At 39.3% G+C, this 27,563-nt stretch overlaps 1 protein-coding gene across 6 annotated transcripts in view; it reads right to left on the reverse strand.

Annotated features, from left to right (window-relative positions):
* Positions 1-27,563, reverse strand: part of LOC127069469 (Krueppel-like factor 3) — a 244,791-nt gene that overhangs the window by 174,795 nt on the left and 42,433 nt on the right. For 3 of the 6 annotated variants that reach the window (XM_051006543.1, XM_051006545.1, XM_051006544.1), the window contains exon 3: positions 20,755-20,988. The exons of 2 other annotated variants lie outside the window; for them this stretch is intronic. In XM_051006543.1, the coding sequence (XP_050862500.1) occupies positions 20,755-20,814 (60 nt within the window). In that variant the 5' untranslated portion in view covers positions 20,815-20,988. Of the gene's footprint in view, positions 1-2,643; positions 2,665-20,754; positions 20,989-27,563 lie in introns of those variants that run through there. One more of the 6 variants, XM_051006549.1, reaches the window with a different exon arrangement.

A 27,563-nucleotide genomic window follows, 5' to 3' on the forward strand; every position in this document is an offset into this window, starting at 1 on the left:
GCCTCTCTCGTCCTCGCCATAAAACAAGATCGCACGTCGCAAAACGATCGGGGGAGACGTCGTCGAGGAGCACCGACACTTGTCTCGTTTAATGTTAAATTGCATACTGCACGGACGGTGTCGAGTAAAAAGGAGTCACGACGAGACGGCTTTAACGAGCGGCAAGAAAATTGCCGTCGCCATCACCACCACCCTTGACATCGCTATAGCTATACTTTACTTTTGTCACAACTTATTCTATCCCGAAGAAAATTCTAGTGACAAAGGGGAAGAGAGAGAGAGAGAGAAATCGAAAGAAAAAGTTGAAACCTTTTAATCCAAAGTTCACGTACTTTCCAAGAAATATTTACTACGAATAGTAACCCTCTCTCTATCTCTTTCTCAATTACTTATGGTTACTTGAGCTCTTTCCTAAGCAATACGAGCTGCTCTCGAACATTCTGTTTCTCTCTCTCTTTCTCTCTCTTTCTTTTTCTCTCGCATGCAAGCCGCGTTAATTAAACGCGGGCGATTAGTTAGATACAGTTAATTATATACATTAATATGCAAATGGTTCTCTCTCTCTCTTTTTAACTACCTAACAGATTATTCACTTCTTATTTACCTGTCTCGTATTTTCGCGCTTACTCTCCTTCTCTCTCGCTCTTTCTCTTTTTCTTTCTCCTTCGGTTTCTCTATTCTGACTGGCAGATTAGGAAACGCCTTTTCCGCAGCTCGACGACATGCAACTTTTGCCTTTGAATCGAATCAACCAAATCCATTCTGGTCACCGATGTCTACAAGTAATTACTCTTAGAAACTCCCTTGACGGTGATTAAGCGAACCGCAGGGAGTTATGGTAAAAGGGATTTCCGAGTCTCTTTGCGGATTTGAAAACTACTAAAACATTGGGAATTTGTCTTGTACGAAAGCACAATTTCAAAGTCTTCGAGTTTTCTTATTTGATAAATAAATGACGTAACGTAGCCAATTATCAAAATAAAAATGATAATTAACGAATTTGTAATCTTTTAAAAATTATTGATAAAAGAGAAATGACGATGACGACGATATAATTTCGAGTAAGAGAAAATTTTTTCTTCTCTCTTTTTTTTTTCTTTTTTTTTTTCCTTTTTTTTCCCCCTCCTTGACACAAGAATCTTTCTAACATCGAACAAAGAAGACGAAAATGCAGAAGCATTTTCCACGATATCGACGACGAATAGCAAAGGCGAATTCCGTGCGAGGCTTCAGTTAAGCGAACAATGAGCTCATCGCGAGAGAATTCCTCTCGGCTTCTTCCTCGCGCATTCCGCGCGACTTCTCGCGGGATTCCAGTTTATGTGCCCGTGAGTTCGACTCTTAGAGTTATGTATGTATGTATATGTATCACCTTGGCGTTCGATAAAAACTGAAGAAATTCAAGTCGGAGTGTGTTGTGCTTCAGTGAAATAAAAAAAAATTCTTTACGAGTACCATGAAAATTTATTTTTTTACTATCATTATTCTTATTTTTTTTTTTTTTTTTTTAAGAAAATCGATGATATCGAACGAGAAGAGAATGAAAGAAAAAAAAACAACTTCAAAATTAGAGTCAGAAAATCCGAGTTAGTTAGCATATTTCTATCGCACCTAGTTAATTATCACTAATGAACCCCAATTAAGGGTTTTATTCCATTACGTGGAATTCTACGATCGTTGGATCTCTCGAAGAATGTTTGTGCAGCTGAAAGCTTCGATGAATTTACATAACTACACGGTAATACGTACGTTCGATGACGAATAAGTTTCTTACTGTGAAAGATATCTTAAATACATAAATATCTCTCTCTCGCTCTGTTTCTCGTTTACAATTAATCAAGATCTCGTGAACTAGGAAATACGAAGACAGGTGACGAAAAGGTGTAGAAAAGTCAGTTCTACGACAGGTAGATGTGTGCCCTTGTCCGACCTTATTAAAGCTGAAGGGCCTGGGAAGAGATGGGTCTTCTCTAGCACCTTCGTGTACCTCATGTAACTAACATTAGATGCATAATGCATGAATAGATGGGTAAGCTAGGTGTCGAGCTACGTGCGACATATATTCTCTCGGGTTGTCTTTCCTAGTAACCTGCGAGCACTCTTGAAAGAACCTGTCGTATATGAACTTTGTCAAACTAATGATTATTCAGTGATCTGTAAGCGAACTACTACTGTTCGACCATTCTCGATTTATCGATAAATTATAACGATAAAAAGAAAGAAGGAAAGAAGAAAAAAAAAGAAAAAAAAAGAAAGAAAGAAAGGAAAAAAAAGACAACCCGATAAAGACCAAGTTAACTATAAGAATTTCTACGACTGATTCAAACAGATAAAACGTTATAAAGCATTGTGATGGTAATACGGTGTTAACGTGCGCTTCGATATAAATCGCGAGTATGGTAGCGTGGTACGAGAAAGGGTTTTAGTCGAAGCTGAGTTGTAAAACATCGAGTTTGTACGATATACATCTCGCTATCTCCAACGAAGAAAGATCGTCGTTAAAGCTTTCCAAAGTGTAAACAATAGAGGGTAAGACACTCCAAGGAAACTTAACCATAAATTTAAATGGAGGATACAAACGGTCGTCTTTGACATTGTCTTTCTTCGATGGAAAACGCGACTTCTTTTCCTTTTTCGACGTACCTTCATAGAGATAAATCATTCGATTCTTTAGATAATATAATGATATTCCTTGATGCGATGGCATATTACGTATGCACGTGCAAGCATAGCTAGTGCAATTACAAGTAGGCGCAATGGTTGCCGAGGAGGAAGCTGCTTCGAAGAGGACTTGCTTTAAAACGAGCTCTCTCTCTTTCTCTCTCTCTCTGTCTCTCTCTCTCTCTCTCTCTCTCTCTCTCTCTCTCTCTCTCTTTCTTTCTTTCTATACCGTTGGATTCTGAAGTGATTCTAAATCGATTTGTCGCGACGTCGTGCTCGACGTTCTACAAGGAACGACGCCTTCTGTCGCCATCGTCGTCCTCGTCTTTCTGAAAGATGACAACGATAAAATAAGTCTTGGCTGGACGAACCGGAAGATATGTTGGCAATAAAAGATAGTACGTATTTATGTATATATGTATGTACGTACGTACGTACGTACTTAACGTGGTCCTTGCTAGTACGTCAAACCAAACCAAGAGAACGAAATACATACGTACTAGTAGAAGTACAGAAGAAGAAGAAGAAGAAGAAAGAAGAGAGAAAGAGAGAGAAACAGACGAAGAGAGTATAGTCAGTAGCCACGATAGAAGTTCGTACACGAAGGACAGGAAGGCGGCTTTCCACGGCTTACCACGGACGGCTAACAACGACGGTGGCCATTGTAGGGAGGGGGGAGCCGTCGCTTGACTTTTACAAAGTGGACGCCTAACAAATGCCCGGCACGCATACATTAGCCCGCATTAATACCTGCTTGGATTTATTAATGCCCATATTATATTCATACGAGTCGTGTGTACGAGTTACGGCGCGATGCATTGCGCCGAGGGCACACATGAGCCACAAGCTCGATGATATATTCAGCGTCGCGCTTACTCTATTGTTCGAACTCAACCCTCTCCTCTTTCTTTTAGTTTTCTTTTTCCTCTCTCTCTCTCTCTCTCTCTCTCTTTTTGCCGCCGAATCATTCCGATCCACGTTCGCTCCTCCACCGTTTCGTACGCATTTCAAACTACACAACTGCTTGTTGCGAAACTCAACAGTGTCCGAGTAATGAAAAGAAAAGTAAGTTCTAATGTCGCCTCTTTCATTTATAACTCTCGTTGATAACGGACCGAATGAAGTCTATAACTTACGGGGATTTTATACGGGAAGTTTGTTATTATAAACTATCCTGTAAAAATATTGGATTATTAAACGTAAAAAATAATCGATTAAAATATCGCTAATGCAGTAATAGGTAAAGAAATTAGATTGATAAGAAATATACCTAACTACGTAGAACGAAGCGAAGAAGGTGACTAATCCGTACGCTTGTTGGCTAACGAATGACTTCGAGTCACCTCGAGTTTGTTGATATAATTTTGTAAACATACTCATATTGCGAGATCCTCTAATGATTCTGTGTACATTTAAAAAATAATAATGAAATCCGTTCTATTATACCGATAGTATCTGAGCACATAAATAAATAGATAATTTTCTTAGCTTTAAAATGGTTTTTTTTTCATCTTTCTACGACTTTCCGTTCGAAAGATATGGTCCTTAAAGTTTCCAATTCATAATTACATTGGTCACGTGACTGGAGTACGAGCGTAGTAAAAAATATAGGTCACGTCAATCAGCTGAGTGCGTATAGTAAATTCCAGGAATTTATATAGGTCAAACTTCATTAATTCATAAATATAATTTTTTATGAATGATTACTATTCCATTTAAATAAAACAATATCTCCGAAACTATGAATCGTAAAGACATGCAAAAAAGACCATTTTAATCGAAAAATTATTATTTTTAAAAGCAAAATTAATACTTTTATTTTTTTAATTGTTAAACAATTTGTTATAAATAATTATTTTATTATTTATTTATATTAACAAATAAAATATCTCCGAAACTATGAGTCATAGAGACTTGCAAAAAAAACCATTTTAATCGGCAAAATTAATATTCTTATTTTTTTATTGTTAAACAATTTATTATAAATAATTAACTTATTATTTATTTTTGTTAACAAATAAAATATCTCCGAAACTACGACTCGTAGAGACTTGCAAAAAAGACCATGTTAATCAGTAAAATTAATATTCTTATTTTTGTAATTGTTAAACAATTTGTTATAAATAATTAACTTATTATTGATTTTTGTTAACAAATAAAATATCTCAGAAACTACGAGTCGTAGAGACTCGCAAAAAAGACCATTTTAACCGGCAAGAAATATATTTTTTTTTCTTTTCCTATTTAACAAATTTATTATAAATAATTAATTTTTTAATTTAATAATAAATTAAAAATATAATCACAAAGAAAAAATGGATCATATGGAAGAGAAGGGACGCAACACGCAACCTGGGGGATTCGAACTTGGAAACCTCGCAATTTGAGCGCGGTGCCCCAGACCACTAAGCTAATTAAACTTTCTAAAATATCTTTCCTTCATAGCATACTTAAACCCAAGATGGCACATTGTAACTTACTGTAAAGAGAAGTGAAATTTCTCAACGGGTTCTGAAAAGCATTAACTCTATTCATCCAGCCGATCAGAGGACATAAATGAGATGAAAGAAAAGACGGATTAGCGTGACACTTTCACGATATAATATCGTCGTCCGTACTTATTTACAAAGGCGGAACGACGTCTTGCGTGCTCTCGACGATTCGGTATTATTATCTTAGAGAAAGTTACGAATATTGGACGACATATAAATAAGAAAATATATTTTATCGCTCCAAAGGAAAAAAAAGAAAAGGAAAAAAAAAGAAGAAAAAAGAAAGAAAGAAACGAAGAAATTGTCAAATTCTCTTCTTCCTAAATCAAATAAAATCCTTATCGAAACTACCGTGTTATACCGTCAGAATCGCAAACGTCTCGTTAGAGTTCTCGTCTGAGTTCTCTCGGTAGATTTGAAAGAGAGTTCTTCTTCGTTGCGACCGTGGGATTCTACTAACATAAGGACGATTCTCGTTCGGTGCGGTGAGTCTCTAACAAACGCAGCACGTTTCCTCTTCTTTCTTTCTCCTTTGACTCCCCCGCATGGAACGCACCCTTCCTAACTCGTGTCAACGCGCAGAAGAACGAAACGAACACAAACGAGTTATACTTTAGGTGCCGCTCTCTCCATTCACTGCCCGTCTACTGACGTTCTCAAGTGGGCGTGTAGAGAGTGAGTCTGAAAGAGAAAGAGAGATAGAGAAATAGAAATAGAGAGAGAGAAAGAGAAAGAGAAAGAGAGAGAGAGAGAGAGTGAGTAAGTAGATATATAGAAGAAGAAGAAGAAGAAGAAGAAGAAGGTAAGAAAAAGAGGAAGAGAAGCGTGGACACGAAGGACATGACAGCTTCGCTGGGCACGTCGATACTCGTTAACTATAACACTATTCGCCTCCAGCTTGAGCTAGAGAAGCGTGCGTGCTGAGGATATCCAGCACGTAGATGAGCTTACACAACGTACGTTTCGAGAAGAAAAAGAGAAGAAATAAGAAGAAGAAGAAGAAGAAGAGGATGAAGAAGAGGAAGAGGAGGAGGAGGAAGAAGTAGAAGAAGAAGAAGAGTAAGGCGGAGGTTCGCTATTATTCGTAACGCACGTGCTCGATCGCAAAGAGACGACGTTTCCCTCCACCACACCTCTTCCTCACTCGTTCTTTCTTTCTCTTTCTCTCGATCTTCGTACTCTCGCGTTCATGACATGGGCGCCGTCGCGTTCGAACGTGCTTTACATTCGTGAAACGTCATCGTCGTTATCCTCGCCACAGAAACGAGAACGTCTCCACTGTCTTCCCTTTCTGTCGCCTTCTTCTTCTCCTCCTTTTTCTTTTCCTTCTTCTTCTTCTTCTTCTTTTCTTCCTTCTTTTGCTTCTTCTTCTTCTTTTTCTTTTTCTTCTTCTTCTTCTTCTTCGACCAACCTAGAATTGGAAACTCGAGCGCGTGCTACGTATGGAAATAAGAGAGGCGCGCGTGCGTACGTTCACCGACGTCTACTCTCTTTGTCGGGATCTCCTCTCGCTTTTATATATAGGTGTATATATATACATATTATATGTGTATATATATATATATGCACGTAGCCGCGCTTTGATTTTGTATAAAAGAGCAGCCCTCGATACGATCTGCAATTTCTCCCTACCGGCTCGTCTCTTGAATTTAACATTCTCCTGCGATATATCATTTCGATTGTCGTAAATTCTTCTTTAAAGGGATCTCTACGGAGAGGGAGAGAGAGAGAGAGAGAGAGAGAGAGAGAGAGAGAGAGAGAGAGAAATCGTAAGATCGATCGTGTATAAGAGAACGATGCATTTCTGGAAACGAGAAAAGGGTGGATACTGTGAAAAATTTACTGGCAATCCGGATAAGAAAAGAAGATAGAGAAAGAGAGAGGGAGAGAGAAAGAAAGAGAAAGAATGGCCATTAACGACGAGTATCTCACGTTTTAACGGTCTCACACTCGCCAATCCGGTATAGACTGTTTATCGGTTTAATGTACGCCGTTATAGACGAGAATGGTGCGTACCATTAATCGACGATAAAGCGTCTCTGAAATTCTGACAATAAAGTGCCTGAAGATAATAGCGAGAACACACGACGAAGAAAAACAACATAGTGCAAATTTATCGAATTAAAAAAAGGATTATCTTACTATGAATGAATTTAACCTTAATATCTTGATTATTCTGACTGAATTTTGATCTTCAAACGAATTATAAATAATGATTTTTGAAAAGTATGATATTGAAATGTCTTGGAAAAGGAGAAATGATATAAAATTTCTCTCTCTCTCTCTCTCTCTCTCTCTCTCTTTCTCTCTCGTCGTACGACAATTATACGACAAGGAAGAAACGTGTTGTCTGTCAAAAGGGGTTGTAAACTCAAAGTTAGGGTGCGATTGAAGAAAAAAGAGGGTCGTCAACATTACCACGTAAAATATTGTATTAAAGATCGAGCAAGGCAATTACGAATCCTTCCTCTTCTCCCCTCGTCGATAGTAGTGGACGACCGCGATTAGATCTAAACTGGTCGCTAATGCCGTTAATTGCGATGGATTGTGTAATTACCTTCGAAAGTGGTGGTGTAGTCGGACGCAGGTGCGGGCCTTTTATACTTAAGCGATACATACATATCGTGTGTATGCGTGTATCTGTGTCTGTCTGTCTACTATCTTTCTCTTTCTCTTTCTCTCCCTCTTATTGGTAAGACGCGTGCGACATTACGAAGGCGAGTCAGCTATAGAACTCACCGGCAAGTACAAAGGATGATTTTCTACGAACGAACCGACTGTCTTTCTTTGAAAAGTCCCTTTGCTAAAGTTACATCTCGTGTTCTCTTTAATGTGATAGAGAAGAAGAAAAAGAAGAAGAAGAGGAACGAAGAAAAGAAAGGAAGAAAAAAAAGGAAAAAAAAAATCCTTTGCCCAAAAAATCCTTCGCGTCATTCATACATACTTTTCTCGTTTGAGAAGGTAATAAAAATTTATTATTAACGAAACAAATCAAGAAAAAAAAAAAGAAAGAAAAAAATAACTACGCGAAACATTTCGTTGGATCGACGAATAAACGAACAAGCTCGAAGTCTCGGCATTTCTACGTTCGACCAGACGAAAATCACGAAATAAACAAAAGGGTCTAAAGAACGAAGGGGCCCCCGCCGAGAGTAATACGAAAGAGAAGCCCTCGGACAAGAAATTTCGCGGTAACTTCTGTCGCGTTTTGCCGGCTCTCGTGATCTTGCCGCGTGTTTAGGAGCTGTTGGAACGCGATCCGGTGCGGGTCCCTTTGGCCGCGGCTTGGAAAAAGCTCGTCGAGCAATTTGTGACTACACCGAGGTGCCGAGTCAAAGATATAAGCGCGAAACGTCGTTCGTCTCTCTCTTTCTCTCTCTCGTGTCTTGTCAAGCAACTTCTACTAAGTTGTGTGTTTCCTCGCGACACGACTGTGTAACACACATTATACATATAGCATATACGTATCTTTATATGTACGTAACGTGCCGGATTCTGTGTCGGCATTCATCGGAGAAGTACAAAGTGGTTGAGACGAGATGCGAGCTCCATTGGATTGCTTTCATTAGGTCGGTAATGCCTAGGTAATTCGATAAAACTGAAAAATTCCGATGTCGCGTAAACGGGAGATATACGAGTCCAATGAGAGAAAGAGAGAGAGAGAGAGAGAAGGAAAGAAGAGTACTCGTGGAGTTCCATTTAAGGGCAGCGCGTGTTTCCGCGCGCTTACCATACTGCTCGCTCGCCCTTCGACGCTTCTTCTTCTTCTTTTCCATGACAAGAACGCGAGTACGAAGTAACTTTCGATATATACGTTCGCAAGTACCTACCGTTCAAAGGAATTTCTATTCCGACCTATTATTAGTTAAATTCGAAAAAAATCCTAATTAGTTATAAAATCACAATAGATCGTAAAATAAAGAAAAATATTTGTACGAGACTATCGAATATCTTTACGTAGAGGTACACGTGCACGAGATGAAATAAGAAGAGAGAAAGAAATGTAAGAGAAAGAAAGAGAAAGACAGAGAGAGACAGAGAGAGAGAGAGAGAAATAAGCAAGTCCACGAGAAGTATTCGTAATTTCGGTGAGCCACGAACGGAGTTCCCTCGTCGGCCGTTCCTCAGTTTCCCCTCTCATGGTCGTCCTCGAACGACCTGTTCCAACTACCCGGATACGAAAAACACGATAAATCCTGCGTTACACGTAGGCGTGCCTACCTTCCGCGGTACCCGCAACACGAGGATCTCCGTGCGACTAAATTACGACGACGAGTTCGGGCTCTCTCCTTAAGTAAAGTGCAGGTTGCTTGTCCTGCCTTCCTTTCGTCCTTGGTAAAAGAGGCGCCCGGTTCTCGTTCCCGACTACACGTTCCTACCAATCGCCAACTTTTTTTTCTTTTCCTTGTTGTCTCCTCATCAATAACCATTCAACTTCTAGTTGCCTATATAAATACACGTTCTTTATCAAACTGATTACGATCGATATTCCCCAATGAATTATTTAGGCACATAGATAGGTATATAGTTAACACCTCAATAAAGATGTACGAACAAACGATATCGCTCAATTGACGTTTCGAAGAAAATTACGACGTTAAAAGGACCCCACCCTAATGCTCTTTAGAACTTTGCTCGTTATCTCTGAATCGTTTGGAGCGTTAATGAAGGGAATCAGTGAACTCTCTTACGTTTAATCGATGAAGACTCCAAGTACTGGCAGTGCCCTTTCGCGAAGCTCACTTAGGTACACGACATACCATACAAATGTTCTCTTTGATCAGATTACTACTCGTCGCCTTCTGACGAAGTTTCTTGCTCTCTTTATCTCTTTCTTTCTTTCTTTCTTTCTCTTTCTTTCTCTCTTTCTCTTTGTCCTTCCACAACCCTTAGACGCGTTCCATACACTTTTTCCACTTGACACAGTGCGCGCAGCTGCACTCGGGAGGAAGGGTTCTCGAAGCAGAAAAAAAGAAAGAAAAAGAAAAAGAAAAAAAAAAGAAAGAAAGGGAGAAAGAAAGAAAGGAGCAGACAATTTTCGAACGAGTGTGCAATGCGAGTCTTCTTCTTCTTCTTCTTCTTCTTCTTCTTCTTCTTCTTCTTCTTCTTCTTCGATCGTGATTGCCGAGGAACCTTAAATTACGCTTACGACACGCGTGCTTCTTGAAAAGCCCTTCCTTCTCCGACTAACCCATTTACCTTTTCTTCTTTTCTTTTTTCTTTTTTCTTCTTTCTTTCTTTCTTTCTTTTTTTTCAATCATTTATCGATGCGTACTTACACGATGTTACGGCCAATTCGAGGAAGGAGTAATCGCTGTTGCACGCGTTCTCCATCCTCTCCTCCTCCTCCTCCTCCTCTTCCTTCTTCTCCTTCTCCTTCTCCTTCTTCTTCTACTCCTCCTCCTCGTTGCAATCGTATAAGATAGCCTAAGATGTTTACGCTTTCCAAAGCACCGCCTCGAGGAGATCGATCGCTTTACACGAACGAGACAAGAACGAACGCGCGCGCACGGAGAATTAATGAACGAGTCGTGCCAAGAACGCGTAATACGTTTCTTGGAAAAAAGAAATCTCGATCGGTCTTTGGTAATTTCAAGATCGGCCTTCGGAAGTTAAGAGGAAGAACCGAGAGAAAGAGAAAGAGAATAACAGAAAAAATGGAGAGAAAGAAAGGGAGAAAGAGTGATAAAAACAGAGAGAAAGAAAATGAGACTGAAACGAGAGAGAGAGAGAGAGAGAGAGAGAGAGAGAGAGAGAGAGAGAGAGAGAGAGAGAGAGAGAGAGTGATAAAAAGAGAGAGATAAAAATGAGGAAGAGAGGAAGAGAAAGAAGAAGAAAGATAAATAAAGAGCGAGAGAGAGAAAGAAATGAAGTAGAGAGAAAAAGAGAGAGGAAGAGATAAAAATGAGGAAGTGGAAAAGAGAGAGAGAGAGAGAGATAGAAGAGGGGAAGAGCTGTGGGAACTTTAAGTAATTTATAGGATGTTGTAACGGGATTTTTACAACATTGGACATTGCAGCATGAGAACGGTAGACTAGCAAAAAAGTGGAGCTACGATCGAGGTCGCGACTTGGCCGCGTACGCCCACGAGCGCCTAGACGGCCATTGTCTCTCTCTCTCTCTTTCTCTCACTCTCTTTCGCGTGCTTAAAAACGTGCTCTCGTTTAGAGGCAAGAGACCGTGTCTCGGAGTCTCGTCTTCCCACCGTAAATCACGGAGATGATCTCGAATCACGCCCTGGCCGTTGCGTTCTGCTCCTTTTGCCCTCACCATCACCCACCGATATTTCTCTTTTTTTTCTCTCTTATTTTTTCTTTCTTGTTTTGTTACTCTCCTTCGCATACACACACATACAAGTATAGACAATTGTTCTTTCACAAAAAAAATTATCGCCGAAGCAACTATCATGGATGAATTTTATCGTCTAACTTTGTTTTATTTACACGATTAATTATTTGCCAATATGATTTTATGTAGGAACAAAGGAGTATAAAAGCAAATTAATAAGATTTATTCAATAAAGAGAGAGTGAGAGAGAGAGAGAGAGAGTTCATTCTATTCTCTATATCTCCTATAATCGATAGATTACGTCCACTAAAGATTTTCCCGCATCGATTAGAGAAATTATCGTCGTACGTAAAAGCGCAAAGCGTATAGAACTAAACGTTCCAGATCTCTCTCTCTCTCTCTCTCCTCCTCTCTTTCTCCCTCTCTCTTTCTCCCTCTCTCTTTCTCCCCCTCTCTTTCTCCCTCTCTCTTTCTCTTTAGGGTTACGAGGAACGCAGAACAATACCGTGCGACTGTTAACGAACCGTTAAGGATTTAATAGCTCAATAAAATTTTTTAACGACTCTTAGCTACAGGACTTTATAGGATAATGGTCGAAGCGCCGGGTAATTTCGTTTATGGTTCGATCAATGGCTCGTACTTGATCGCGCGACAATCATTTTCTTTTTCTCTCTCTCTCTCTCTCTCTCTCTCTCCCTTTTTGCACGTTTTCCACGGATGAAAATGGTCCGTGTTGGATTTTACAAAAAAGGGGGAAGAGAAACGAGAGGAAAATAAAAAATAACAAATAAAAAAGAACAGAAGAGTTAAATTTAAATACATCGCGTTTTAAAAAGACTGATTTTTTTGTTCTTTTTTTCTCTCTATGTCTCTCCCTCTCTCTATTTATCTATCTATCTATCAATCTTCGGCCCGAGTGTTATCCACGTAAAGAGGAAGATTACGAAAGAGTATATCCGAGAAATACGTAATTCAAGGATTAAGAAGACTGGTTAAAGAAAAAAAGGAAGAAAGAAAGATGCTTCGTGCAGCGCAAAGTCGATTCGTACGGTGTACGGGCTCTTAATTATGCACCACCCACCCGATATATTTCGAGTCTCACGGCCACCGTTAAAACTCTTACGTGTACCAACGGGAGACACCGCGTCGCGGTAATTACAGCTCGGTAGGGTCGCAACCGGTGCTTTTAATAGGACGATAATTATGCTTATAGAATGACCGTAAATCGACTAATCGTCCACGCTCATACTCTACGTCTCCCCTTTCCTCTCTCTTTCTACTTTCTTCTATTTCTTCCTTTTCTTCCTTCTCTTCTTTTTTTTTTTCTTCTAATAGGTAAGTATACGAACGGAATGGTACCTACAACGCAAGAAAACGGTCTGTCCGTCTCTTTTCTATATATGAATATCTTCGAAAGAGAAGCTCTTTCAGAATTCAGACTCACCGCGAGTAATGAGCATGAAAGACTCCAACGATAACGGCTCTTGTCCTATCCTTTTAATTTTTTCTTCCTTTTTCTTTTTTTTCATTTTTTTCTTCTCTTTATTTCTTTCTTTCTTTCCTCTCTTTACTATCCCTTTCCGTTCGTCCGTCCTTTCTCAATAGTCGATGAAGTTATCCTCGAGGCTTCGAGAATCCACGATGATCCACGATCCGTTTTATTTAACAATGACCGGATTATATGGGAAAGAAAAAATACGCGGCATTGGACAGGTGTTCCTAACGAGCTGTAGCTTTGCCAGATTCTCCGGTTATTTTCTTAAACGAATAAAATTGACCGAACGATTAAGGATCTTACTAATGCGAGAAACACACGAGAGAATTCGTTAATATGACCTTGGAGAAGGTCGACAGCCGAGAACGAGATGTGGCAGTCTGTGCACGGATTCTCTCCGTCTCTTTCTCTCTCTGTGAGATTAATTACAAGTGCAATTTAAGCGAGCTTCTTATCCTCTTTCCGCCACGAGATCGATGCCGATCAAAAGAATACCATTCGTTTGCTTTACGTGGGAATTTAATTTTCTTCTTCTCTTCTTCTTTTTTCTTACTCTTTTTATTATTCAAAAAAAAGATTAAACGTTGAAGAAAAACGTCGCGCGCGCGCGTGTGTGTGTGTATATATATATATATTGATCGTATCGGTTCTTAATTAATATCATTAATGGTAGGATAACACGTCAATTAACTCTATTCAAATTGTCGTATGAATATAGGAAATGTGCCGTAAAAAAAAAAGTTAAATATATCCGAAATGCCAATCTAAAATCTCGCATAAAAAACTCTATCTCTTTTAACAAGAAATAGAAAGAAAAAAAAGGAGAAAAAAAAAGAAAGAACGCATCGAGATTTTTCCCATGAAATTCTAAAAACGAGGATCGCAGAACGAGGGATCTAAAGTTTCGATGAAAAAAACATAGCGTGGGATTCGCAATTAGTTCGGTAGTATACACGCACCGTATTGTCCTTGTCTTCGTACGACCGAGATATCCCTCGTAACTCTTTCTCGTCCTTTCCTTATTCCTTTTCCGCGGAGAATCGTTTATGGTGTAGCCGTAACGGCGGATGTCCAAGGCCACGCCTGTCACCTTCGTTCCTTCTCCAACATATAAAACACCTTTACCTTCCCGTGTGCTTTCCACTTTGATCGATCGAACAAAATTCCAATAACTTATACCTACTCGATGGACGTTCATGTTTCATATCATTTTCAACACAGCCGATACTAATGTCTATTTCCTTTTATGAGAAATACATTAATATTACATCTGGAAAGAAACTAGACAATTTTTTTTCTTTTTTTTTTTCTAATGAAACTATTACGTAAAAGAAAAAGAGAAAGAGAGATATTTACAAAAATCATACATTTCAAAATTATCTTTTTCCTTTTTATATGTACGCCTATATCGAACGCGTACGATTTTATCGTGCTAATTTTGGGACAATGGAGCTTGAATCGATGCTAGTTGCTACGAAGGAAGAAGGAGAAGAAGAAGGTACAACGTTCGAGGATGCACGAGCAACACCGTAGCAACGGACGGTAGTTAACGGTGCGAATTGCTCGCCATATACGTATCGTGTACGCGCTTATGTTGGCCCGGCTAATGCCAATGGAGAGCCCCCACGTACGGTTTACATAGCCGTAAATATACCGCTGGACTAATGTGGTGCAACTTTACGTCGCCGGTTTACACGATGACCCCCTACTGCTCTCCTCTCTTTCTCTCTCTGTGTGTGTGTGTGTATGTCTCTCTCTCTCTCTCTCTCTCTCTCTCTCTCTCTCTCTCTTTCTCTCTTGGACGCGTGCATCGCTTAACGTGTACGTTCCTATACGTAACTTCACATAGGCGCTATATCCTTCGGTCTAATCCACCCGGTACGTGCCAGACTAATTAGTAATTTAAATTCGACGATCGATCCCTCCCAAAATGGCCATTTAAACGAACGACTCTCGAGCTGAGAGTAATGCGAGAACTACGTCTGAATCGATTAGCGAGAGCGAGGCTTTCGAGGATTCCGTAACACGATCTATATATCTCTTTCTCTCTTTCTCTCTCCCTCTCTCTATTTCCATCTTTCTCTCCTTCCTTTTCTCTCTATTGGTCGGTAAGTCTTTGTTCGATTAGATAGAATGATTGTTTTATTATAGATCGAAGGATATGTTTAATCCTTGGATATCAACGACTAATCTATGGCCATAGTATTACTTTGTCCACAACTCGATGCACGATATAGAATAATAGTTAACAAGGATAATCGTGGCTCGCGAAGGACGAAAGCATTTCCGCAAATTTGCTTCTTGGAAGATGATAGTTAAGGAGAAAGACGCGATCTTTTTCTATCGAGAAAGAAAATATACTGTCCTTGGATATCCGAGAAAATTTCAATACGATCTTCCGCGTTGAAATTAAAAAGAACATGTCGTACCGTTCGAAACATTTACGATCGTAATTAAATGATATTATAACTGAGTATAATAATTTACAATCGACTTATTCACAAGGCGAATTAATTTGAACGAATATCACGATATCGCCGAATTAATTTAATCTCTAAAATATAATAAAAGATCGATATGTATGTCCTCGAATGCATATACATAAGGTCACGAGAAAGTGGCATAAGTCTGTTATCGCGTCTGTATATTGGCCCGTTCCACTGACCCTAAAGGTTGATGAACACGTCTTCTACGAAGAACTTTTGCCAAAAGAGGAAAGTACGAAGTAGCGTTCATCGATTATCCTAAGCACGGTTACGTGCATTCGCGGTTTTCTCTAAGCTTCCTTTCTCGATCGAATCGATCGAAGGAGAAACAAGTGGTCTGTCGTAATAATTAAAACGTAAGGAAGAAGACGGATGTCTTTTTTTTTCTTTTTTTATAGAAACAGAAAGAGAGGGAGAAAGATAGATGGATAGATAGATAGAGAAAGATAGAGAGATAGAGAGAAAGAGAGATAGGTAATTGGCATCTCCCAATTAGGGAGATAAATGTTATCCCTTCTTATGTTGGCCACAAAAGTCGATTTAGGGTATATAGGAGGAAGTTAAAGAAATCTGCTTTTTCGCATGGAAGGAAGACATTGTCCACAGGTTAATCCTGCGGTCGCGTCATTCTTCTGCAAGTCACTGATAGCTTACGGCTGATTGCAGTAATCTTCGCGTCGTAGTTTTGGAAAAAAATCCTTGGAAACCCTAGCGCGAGCGTGAGGCATTACTAAATAACGGTACGCGTAAGTACCGGGCTTTAATGTACGGGAGAGAAAATATAATCGGTCTTGGCTTCGAGGTCGGAGCCTGGAAAACTACGCGTCTATCTCTATCTTTCTATCTCTTTCTCTCGTATGAGTTACGTGCGGCCTTAAAATCCCAACCTTTTTTTTTCCTCTTTTTTCTTCTTTCTTTTCCCTCCCCTCCCCCTCCGCCGCCCCTCCCCCACGTTTTTTCCTCTTTTTTTTTTTCTTATTCACTCGCGATAGTACACGATAAACGTTGGAATATGCGTTAGACCGTATTAGGTATCGATGCCGAGCAATTTGTTTGCCGTGTATGTACGTAAGTACGTACGTACGTACGAAGAAACGTCATTATCCTGTATCGCTTACATTAGCGCGTTCCAATTCTCAGTATTTCCTAATTAATAAGATAAGTAGAAATTTGTCCTTGATTTGCGTTGATTTCCCTAACTACTTATGTAGTACCTACATCTTAAATATCTAACGTTATGTATAACCAAAGAAAAAGAAAAGGATTAAGATATACACACACACACAAATATATATATATATTATATATATACGTACATACATAAACGTATATATAATATAAGGATCCTCTCTCTTTTTCTTTCTCTATACAAGTTCAGTGCTTGCATCACGGAGAGATAGTAAACATTGCAAGTCCGAGTCCTGTTTGGTCGAGTGTGACAAGCTAATGGTGTCCTTGCTCCGTCGAGAGGCCCCGATTGAAAATACCTCGCCGGTAATGTCTACCAAATCGGACCAAAGTGAGTGGCCACTGCTAAGGCTAGCCGCAGATGCTAGTGACACGAGCGAGGCTGCAGTCGGCGTTGCAGTTGCAAGTCGACGTTCTACGGAACGAGAGAGGAGAAGGCGAATGTCCAACGTCGGCTGAGGTGTCGGCTTTCGTACTACGTGCCACGCGAACGTTCTACTAGCGTAACACTGAAAACTATAAAACCGCAAACCGCGTGCACCTGGACGTGACCGACTTAAACGAATACGTATGTATGAATGTACATATGCATGTATGCATGTATTCGCCCTACTGAATTCGAAAATCTCAAATATTTTTCGAGTCTGACCGAAGAACGATCTTCTTTTTATTACCGGTGTAATCCTTTTATAGTTTGTTATTTTATCTCTCCCATTTCCTTACCTCTACTTTGTTTCTCATACCTAAGAAGCTCTGAAGATGTTGTCTCTCTCTCTCTCTCTCTCTCTCTTTCTCTCTGTCTTTTTTAAAAAAAAAAAAGAAAAGAAAAAAAGCAGGATCAAACGAAACGACATCGGCCGGTGTATCGGCGGCAAGAACGTAAAGTCGAACACTCGCGTGAGCAGAAATTATGCAAAGTAGAGGCCAAGGCTCGCGAGTCGTGCTCGTAAAGCGGATGCTGACGAGCGACCGCCGAAGTTATGCAAATTTCAATCAGGGAAAGCCGAGTAAAACGGTATAATACGAACGCGAGATGCTCGTTCGAAAATCACTGTTAAATTCGCTTCCATCGTAATCTTCCTTTTCTTTTCTCTCTTTTTTTCTTTTTCTTTATTTTTTTTTTTCTTTTTCTTTCTTACTCTTTTCCTTTCATACTTTTTATTTACTTTTTCTTTATGGCGAACTCATCGAAACAAATTACCTTGCACCTGCGAGGACGAACATCGAGGACATACTCCTAAGAACGTCGAAACGACATCGGACGATGTCCAATTCACAAGGCTGGGAAACTATTAACTAGATATAAGGATACGAGTTGAATTCTCGGCGTGTACCAACCGTGTACGTATTACAAGCTAACGCGACGCTACTCTTTCCGGAAGGTTTGCTTAGCATGGTCCGACGAATCCCACGGTAATAAGGGACTCAACTGCTACCACAGGGAATAATGCGACACCTGTCCTGATAAACGTGGACGGCTATACACATGTTTATCTCGAATAGAATACAAATGTTTCTCTCGTCTTTAAAGAAAAAAAAAAAAAAAAAGAAAGAAAGAAAAAAATTCTACCGTTTTTATTTACTTTTTCATTTCCATTTCTGTCTTCTTTTTTTTTTCTTTTTTTCTTAAAGAAAAGTATCTCTTTCGGCAAACAAAGCAAGAAATGATAATGAAATAGTTGGTTATCTCTGTGATTTTGACATCGAATGCAAACACGTTGTACGTTGCAAACACATACGGACCACGGTATGACAGTGTCAGAGCTCGTGCAGCCACTAACGAGCAGTACCTACTCGTAGCAAGTGTCTAGTCTAGTTCGTGTCACCAAGAAAATATCTCCAAGTGGTCGTACCATTTCAATCGGGATGCATCTGTATCTGTCCAGGTGTGTAACCGTATGTTACCCCTCTGTGTAACCCAAGGATTGTCGACCCACGCGTTTCTTCACAAATTTATGGATTAAACCGGAACAAGGCAAGGTACAAGGAGATCAACAATTAGAAAAAAAGGTAAAAAAGGAACGACAACAACAAAAATACTTACCTACCGTAGTAGAAGCTCAAGAAAATTGAATACACCCCGTTTCCTTATATACGCGATACCAATATAATAAATTACTTTTTCATTTTCGAAAAAATATCGAAGCGTCTCCTTTATATCTGCGAGTAAAATTCCAACGTAGTAATTAAAAATGAAATATACTAGAACCATCGTAGAAACGGTTCTCGTTCTTTCTTAGGAAATACAAAGAACCGCGATATCTATTGACGGTGAGTTTCGACGAAGGACAACCAAATAGAAAGTAACCGTGATAGAAAATAAAATAAATGGATTTCTCGCATGAGAAGAAACCTTCTTCTTCTATCTCCTATATACGGGACTGAAAACGTACCGACGAAGCAGGAAGCGACGCGTTTTCTCTCGACGAACGATGACTTTGTTAGCGCCCTCCCGATATATAGTCGATCAAGCTACTACCTCCAACTTCTCTGCGAAGACCTTTAGGAGACTACAGAACCATCTCGGTTGTAGGTTAGCGTGCTATCGATGCTGCTGTACAACGTCGACGTAACCAAGCGAATAGAAGAGAGGACGGACACTGCCATGCATTCCGTGAAATGTCTTTCGAGAAACGTACGACTGACTTTGTGTTGGACGGAACCAACCTCTTCCTGCTGTCTTACGTATAGTACTTCGTGAGACATAAAATAAGACACTTGTTTGGAAAATCAACTAACCCTAACAAGTATAAACAACATTTCGAGAAATATATGTATCCTTACGAACGTTGACCTTAGATGCCGTTGTTATTTTTTTCCTCTTTTACATACATCTATTTTATCATCTTTTTTACATCTCCCCCCGACAAAAATAAATAATCGATCGAATCGACTCGTTTCGCAAAGTCAGCTAAAGACGCGAATCATAAGATGCAACGTCTTCTAGTTTGATGCTTCGAAAAAAAAAAAGAGAAAAGAAAGAGAGAAAAAAATTATTAGACAGCAGGTGTGCTTGTATGAAAGGTTTATGAAAGGATTCTTGCGTTTAAGAGTAATTACCGATTCATTCATCGATCATTAAGGGACGTATTATCGGATTGTACGTACGTCTACTATTCTTGACGAATGCTCTCGACGAGCTGGGCGTTTCCCGTACGATGAATTACGTTGTATCGTCCGCGACTAACAACCTTGGTCGATCCGTCAGCCAAGAATAAAAGCGTTATACTGAATCGTTCGAGCTGACAATACTCGGTTGTCGATATAGATCTACTTGGAAAAAAAGAGAAAGAGATAGAGAGAGAGAGAGAGAGAGAGAGAGAGAGAGAGAAAGAGAGAGAGAAAGAGAGAGTATTAGAGAGTGAGAGAAAGAGATAAAAAGAGATAAAGAAAGAAAAGGTGGTACTCGCTATAACTCAAGTTAAGTCGCACAAAACGTGCATTTGTCCAAGTGCCTATAAATAATGTTTATTGGAAAGTAATGTTACAGGCTGTGATACATAGCAGCCCATAGTATATCATCGGAGAATACAATGCTCTTTAAGTACGATCGTTTGTAACGAGCACCCTCTCTTCCTACTTACTCTACGCACCGAAAGATAACTTTGACCGAACCTACTTTTCTCTTTCTTTCTCTCTCACTCCCTCTTTCTCCCTCTTTCTTTCTCTTGTTCTCTTCTTTTTTTTCCCTTTCACAATTTGTATCCATCGATTCATTCCTTTTCCCTTTTTAAATAACAAAAAAAGATATATATTCTCGATCAGCCCTTCTTCCAATCTTACTCGAAACGAAACAAAATGAAAGAATCGCGGTATTCTGTGATCTGATATAAGTGTGTCATCTATTAATAATTAATTTAAAAAGAAAGATAAAAAAAAGTCAGAAAGAAAGAAAGAAGGGGGGGGGGGGAAACTTGCAGCGGTAAAAAGTTTAAACGACGTTCGAGGAAAGACGCTCGAAGGGTCTGTTGGTTGGTTGGTTGGTTGGTCGGTTGGTCGGTTGGTCGGTTGGTTGGTTGGTTGGTTGGTTGGTTGGTTGGTTGTTCGGCTTACACATACCGGTAAAATGAAATTAATTATAAATCGCGGATTCAGTATGAAATTCCGTCGACCAGTTTTTACGTCCCGCTCTTTGGCTTCCTACCGCGAGATTCTCTTGGAGACTTGGTTTAAGCCACGTTCGCTTAAAGACCGGATTTCGCATTAATTCTTGGTATCGACTACGGCGAGACGTTGGACGAGCCAAAGGCTTTAGCCCGTGCCTGCTTATATCCTTTCTGTATCCTTTTATAACACTCTCCTTCTCCTCTTCTTTACAGTCGTTGCATTATTCAGTATACGATCGCACTTCGTTCCGATCTTCTCCGACACTTTCCATCTGAAATTAATTAAATCGATTGGAGCCCGACATTTTCTTTTCATTTCTTTCATTTTTTGTTTTTTTTTTGTTTTTTAATTATTATTATTTTTTCAATTTTTCTTCTTTTTTCTTCTCAACATCCTACGCGATCTTCGTTTCTCTATAAAATCTGATCGCATATATAAAGAAAAAGAATCGTAAAAAAGAAAGAATTAATTTTTATGAGGAAAGTGTCGAAGAATAGATATCTATGTGAGAACTTTTTATACCTAAATAAGAAAAAAAAAATCTTAGAAAGTAGTTAGATAATACCGACAGAATCTCGTTACTTTCGAGTATGAATCTCATTAGCTCGAAAACCGCAAAGAGGCCAAATGCTACTGCAAATTGGATATGTTTTCTCTTCCTATAATACCTGATGTGTGTGCGTGTGTATGTGTATATATTTAAAAAATTATGTATAAAAAATATCTAACGTCGAAAATACAAAGATATTAGATGGATCTATATTAACTATGAAACTCGTAAAATACCTTGACAACGAGGACAATGTGCTCCTTACAATGTCTATCGAAGCGATTCGGAAGCTCCCTCGCAAACTAGAAAAAAAAAGCTATTCACTCTCGTATCATGCAAAAATCTACGTACATTCGTATCTTTTTATATCTAAATCGATAAAAAATATTAAATTCAAAATTTCATTCGTATTATTACCAAGTTTTTCAGTTAACTGCATCGCTTGATGCACTTTGTACTGATAACAAGTAATATTATATTCAATTAAATCGAAATATTTTATTAATTTCAATTTTAACATTTGACGTCAATTCTAATAAAGATAAAAATGATATCGCGTAATCATTTCAATGAAATCGTTCGATGATAATTAAACGAAAAACATATAAATGCTCGTAGATATAGATATGTTTAAAATAAATACAATAATAACATAAATGATTAATTAAATAAAATATTGCTTAACACCAAATGATTCGATACATAGTTACAAAGAGACTCTTTCGTCGAGAGGCTGAAATAAGCGGAAGTTTCGATTATAGTGATCGCTAGTAAGGAGACATTAAGTGGTAAATGAATATCTCGGTCATTACGGTAATAACAAGTTAGATCGATCGGAAGAAGACGTGGTATACGATGCGGATCGGTTTCGCATCTTAACTTTGATCAAAAATAAGGAAGAAAAAAAGAGAGAGACGGACAAAGAGAGAGAGAGAGAGAGAGAGAGAGAGAGAGAGAGAAGAAAGAGAGAAAGAAAAAAGACATTTCTCTTTTGAAGTCTCAAAGAGAACAGTCAAATATTTACTAAGACCGATTGGAAGAGAAGCACTACGTTCGATCGGTCGGCAAAGTAACATGTTAGGAACTCTTTCGAGTGCCACACTAATTTCTCTGTCTCTCTTTCTCTCTCTCTCTCTCTCTCTCTCTCTAGCTAGTCCGGATAAACACGCGTTAGCGAACGCGCTACATCTTCGGGAAGTCGTCGCAGGAACTCGAGAACGCAATTAGAGAGTCGTTGTAACCAGCAGGGCTGGTGCTAACCGTTCGTGCTCTCTACTACTTTTCTCTTTTTCTTTTCAGTTTACCTTTTAACATCCTTCTATCTATCCACCTACCTATCTACCTACCTACCTACCTATCTATCTATCTATCTATCTATCTATCTATCTCTCTATCTATCTATTCGTTTGAAATCAGCATGAATTTACGATGAAGCTGCTATATAATAATCGAAAAGCGATTAAGCGTTCACGTAATGTTACATCGATGTAGCTTCGATGGTACAGAATTTGAATAACAGGTTTGTAGATGTACGAACTGCGAACTAACGGTCCGTGCAAACACCGGAGTTGTGCACCGGTAAGCCGGTAAGTATCGCGTTTGCGATTAAAGATGCTCGTCTTTGCCGTCCACATCGTGCACGTGTTACTACTCGCGTGTGCCTTTAATATGTACACCTGCTTCTACTTAATACCTCGAACCGTATTCGGTAATGGGATTATATATCGAAATGAAGCTATTAGCAGCGAGATCGTTTCTCGGAGAAATGTTTTCATGCTCTCTTAGAAAACACGAACCTTAGGAATATTATTTTAGAGAGAGAGAGAAAAAGAGAACGAGTATATTCATTTTACCGAATACCAATACCGATATAAACTTGTACGTAGATAAAGAACATTGAGAATAATGTCACTTAAGAACAACTTGGTTGGATGATAATATAGCGAAAGAGGAAAAACATTTATTCCTGAAGGGTTTAACTCTTTTTCTTTCTCTCTCTCTCTTTCTATCTCTCTGTTTCTCTTTTTCTCTTGCTAGCAGTCGTAAAGATTAAACACCCTCTCATTATCGTTAGAATATGGATGGATCGGCGCTTTAACTCGTGCGAGATCGTAGACACTAAGAAGGAATGGCTTTCTCGCACGTTCCTATATCGACGAACGCCCACGAGGAGGCCGGTTAGAGCACGTTATTCATATATACGGCGGAAACGTGCGTAAGTACCTGCAGTTAATTACTTACTGCCAGAACTGCCAGCTACCGAGCTCCGAGCAAGCAGGAGTGAGCGATAGTTTCAGCCTTGCGCCAGTCAAAGATGCTTTCGTTCTCACACCCGTTAAGAGCCATAAACTATTCTCGATCGGCTTCTCTAAGAATTACCTCGATATCGAGTTATTATGAAATTAAATAGATAATACAATCAATTGTTACAATTAACCATTATCTTCTAATAACACTTCAATAGGAATACCTAAACGTTTCGACTCACGGACAAAATGAAATTTTCGTTTTTATATATCAATAAATACGATATAAGATATTTGTAGGTGATGTTCCACATTGAAATATTATGATCCTATGAAATGTAAACGTAGAACGTTGCGATCGAATGTGAACTTAATAATATAAATAAATAAGAGCTAATAATTCGTGGAAAAAAAGAAGAAAAGAAAAAATGGGAGAATAAAAAGAGAAGTTTAACCACCATTACTATTACGACTACTACTTTTACTACTACTACTACTACTATACTATTACTACTACTGGGCATACAAATTACGCGCCGACAGATTCACAGAGGCGATTTCTAAATGCGATAGGCGATACGTTTATAAGCCATTTACCGGGGGGGACGTATCGACAGCACTCTGCAAATAGCCAGCGTATTTATGCTTTCATTGCTCGTGCGACTAGTCGTCGGCCACGGTCGGCCCATGAATAACGGCTTTCTACCGATCGCAGGAGATTCGCCCACATTGCCCTTTGAATCAATTATGTACGATTTATATTTATGCACGAGGCAAGGAAGACGGTGTGTTGGTGGGGAGGAGAGGGAGGAAGAGGAGGGGAGGGAATGGGGGATAGGGTAGGAGGAGGAGAGGAACAGAGCCGGAGGAGGGTGCGAGCCCAGCGCATACGCGTGTATACTTTAAACGTGTTGATGGTGTTAGTGTGGACAGGAAAGAAAGAAAGAAGGAGATAAATAGAGAGACAGAGACAGAACAGACAGAGAGAGAGAGAGAGAGAGAGAGAGAGAGAAGAGAGAAAGCTTCGATGCGTTTGCGAGCACGAGCTCGTTTGCAGGCGTACGATGATCTCGAGTGAAATAAATCAAGGCTGCACCCAGATTTCAAAGCATAAGATTACAAAAATTAATCGACCTGACATTCGGCGCGATAAAAAGTCTCCTCCCGTTTTCTTTTTTCTCTCCCCCTCCCCCCCTCTCTCTCTCTCCTTTTCTTTCTTTCTTTCTTTCTTTCTTTCTTTCTTTTTTTTCCTTTTCTTTGCCTTTTTCTTTTTTTTCCATTTCTTTTTTTTCTTCTTTTCTTTTAACATACCAAAGAGAAACAAGCTCAACTCCTCCCGCGATATTCCTCCTCTCTTAGCCGGAGAGATTCGTCCTTACATTACTCCTTTTCGGTTGATAGGTTGCTTTATATCAATTACATCTATCGCAAGCATAATAAAATTTCTCCGTGAACGAGAAGTCGTTAATTATAAAGCGATACGATACTTCAAGATATGAACATCGGAGTGAACAGGAGAAATAACGTTGATCGTAATCCTAAACTGGGCGTGGCGAGTACGATGATGCACCCTGTTCTCTCCTACGGGTGGGGATAATTCGACGATACGATCGATTAGCTCGCCTCGAACGGCTCACCTATTTACGCCAAGACGTATGATTTTCTAACTTGGATTGAGCTATTATCACGGGAGAGCTAATAAAGTAATTTTTCTCATAACGCTACTAAATCGTTTTCTAAGGGAAAGATTTCTGCAACGCGTAAGATATGTGTATATATGTATAGAGAGAGAGACAGAAAAAAAGAGAGAGAAAGAGAAAATAAGAGAAGAACGTGTAGAGACAATTTCGAATTCGTTCGAGACTCATAAAGACTGCTATTTTATTGTACCATACGATCTGGTATACGTAAAATGCGTAATCGCATTATCGTGACCGCGAAAATGGTGTAAGCTTTGCAAAAGGAACAGATAGAAAGAAAGAGAGAGAAAGAAAAAGATGTAAAAAAAAGGACGACACGATCCGGTTGAGTCGATATAATTTCTCGACACGTAACGCGCATGTTTTAACGCCTTTAATCGCACACCCACCATCTTCCTTCTTTCTCTCTCTCTCTCTCTCTCTCTCTCTCTCTATCTCTTTCTTTCTTTCTCTGAGATATCGTGAATGCTCTTGTACGTATATGCGAGATAGAGAGAGAGAGAAAGAGAGAGTGGGATGTTCAGCGAAAGGAAGATGCACTCTACTCGATGCACGTGCGTGAGATAAAACGAAGAAATTCGATTCTCTCTTTCTCTTCTTTTTTTTCTCTTTCTCTTTCTCTTTCTTTCTTATATAGATTTCGAAAAGCAATGCCGGCGATAATCATTTATGCTTCGACGAAGGTGTCAAACGATCTTGCAAACAATTTAGACGAGCAGTCGCGAAACCGAACTCGAGGTGCCACGGAAATGAGGCTAACGTCTTCGGGAATGAATTCGAATACGTGCTAATCGGCTATGTACATAAATTCTCAAAAGAGAGATCTCCCAGTGACTCTTTTTTATCGTTTTCATCTATTTAAAGAATTTCGCTAAAGGAAGATTCTACTGGAATATGATGTTCGATGATCGATCGGAGTTTCGTCTTCGTTTTAAATGGAGGAGAAAGGAAAAAGAAGAAAAAAAAACCAGAAAAAAGAAAAAAAAGAAGTAAAAGAAGATGTAGAAGAAGAAGAAGAAGAACCTAGAATATTTCGCAAGAATATTCAATAAGATAGAAAGTTCGCCGTCCTTCGCTGATGATTTCTCTTTCGATGAAAAGTCCAAGATCTCTTAGGTGGTCCATAGAAATTCTTCTTCCTCTCGTAGGAACGGAGCATCACCTTCACGACGATTCTTCCTCTTATTCCCCAACGCCTTCTCTCTCCGACTGTCCAAACAGACAGCGCGTGCAGAGGCATTCCCTCTATCTTGACGTTTTAGATACCGGTTTTAAAGGTGTTTTAAAGCGGCAAACATCTCAAGGTCGTGCAAGACGACACGTCCGCTGACATCGTCGTTTCATTCGATTTTCTCGGATGGAACGTCGAAAAGTCGTCAAAAGTTGCAGAGTAAAAAAAGAAAAAAAATAAAGAAAAAAAAAAGAAAAAAAGATGTTTGCCTCTCGTTACATAAAATCTTATATTTACTTTCTCCCTTTCTCTCTCTCTCTCTCTCTCTCTCTCTCTCTCTCTCTTTCTTTTTCTCTCACACACACATGCGCACGGGCGCGATATCGAATAAAAATTAATACGAAAAAATCGCTCGTTAACAAAAGGGCGGAGCTTGCTTATCGAGAATACCTTTCTTTCTGCAATATCATAACTTCTTCTTCTTTTTCTTGTTCTTCCTCTTCTTTATTTTTTCTTCTCGTTGATACTGCATCCACCAAAGTGGACCACCATCCCTGTGGCAAGCCTTATATCCATGCAAATTGATTGTTATTGCCCATTACGCACGTGCGAGAGACCGTACGATGCTTCAGGGTGTTCTCTTGAATGCGTTGCACGAAATTACAAGCGACTTTTAACGTGCTCTCTCTCTCTCTCTCTCTCTCTCTTGTCTTCTTTAAACGTATAGACACGGACACCATGCTGTGACCGTAACTACGCCTTGCTTTCTCGCCTATAACTAGCCGATTAATTTACCGTACGTGTACGCCAGTACTTGTCTCTATCGTGTCACGTAATCAACTAACTTCGTCCTACATGAATGAGATTCAACTTGAAAATAAAAACAGAGTAACGTAAGATAACATTCAGACGAACTCTGTGTTTTTGATACAATAAGGCCTTTGTAAACACACGTGTGTTTATTCAAGAGAATTACCTAAACGTTATCGATAATACGTGGAAAGAGATAACAAAAAAATAAAAACAAAAATAAAAATAGAAGAAAAGAAAAAGTGTCCATTGCGAAAGAGAATCGACCCGTTTTCGTTCCGAATGTAGCCACGAGTTTTTTCTTTTTCCTTTTTTTTTTTGCGAGAAGGCGAGAGAGTCGCGTTCGATCTCAAGGAAATCGAAAGGAAA

Source organism: Vespula vulgaris, chromosome 15, assembly GCF_905475345.1.
Source record: "Vespula vulgaris chromosome 15, iyVesVulg1.1, whole genome shotgun sequence".
Taxonomy (NCBI): domain Eukaryota; kingdom Metazoa; phylum Arthropoda; class Insecta; order Hymenoptera; family Vespidae; genus Vespula; species Vespula vulgaris.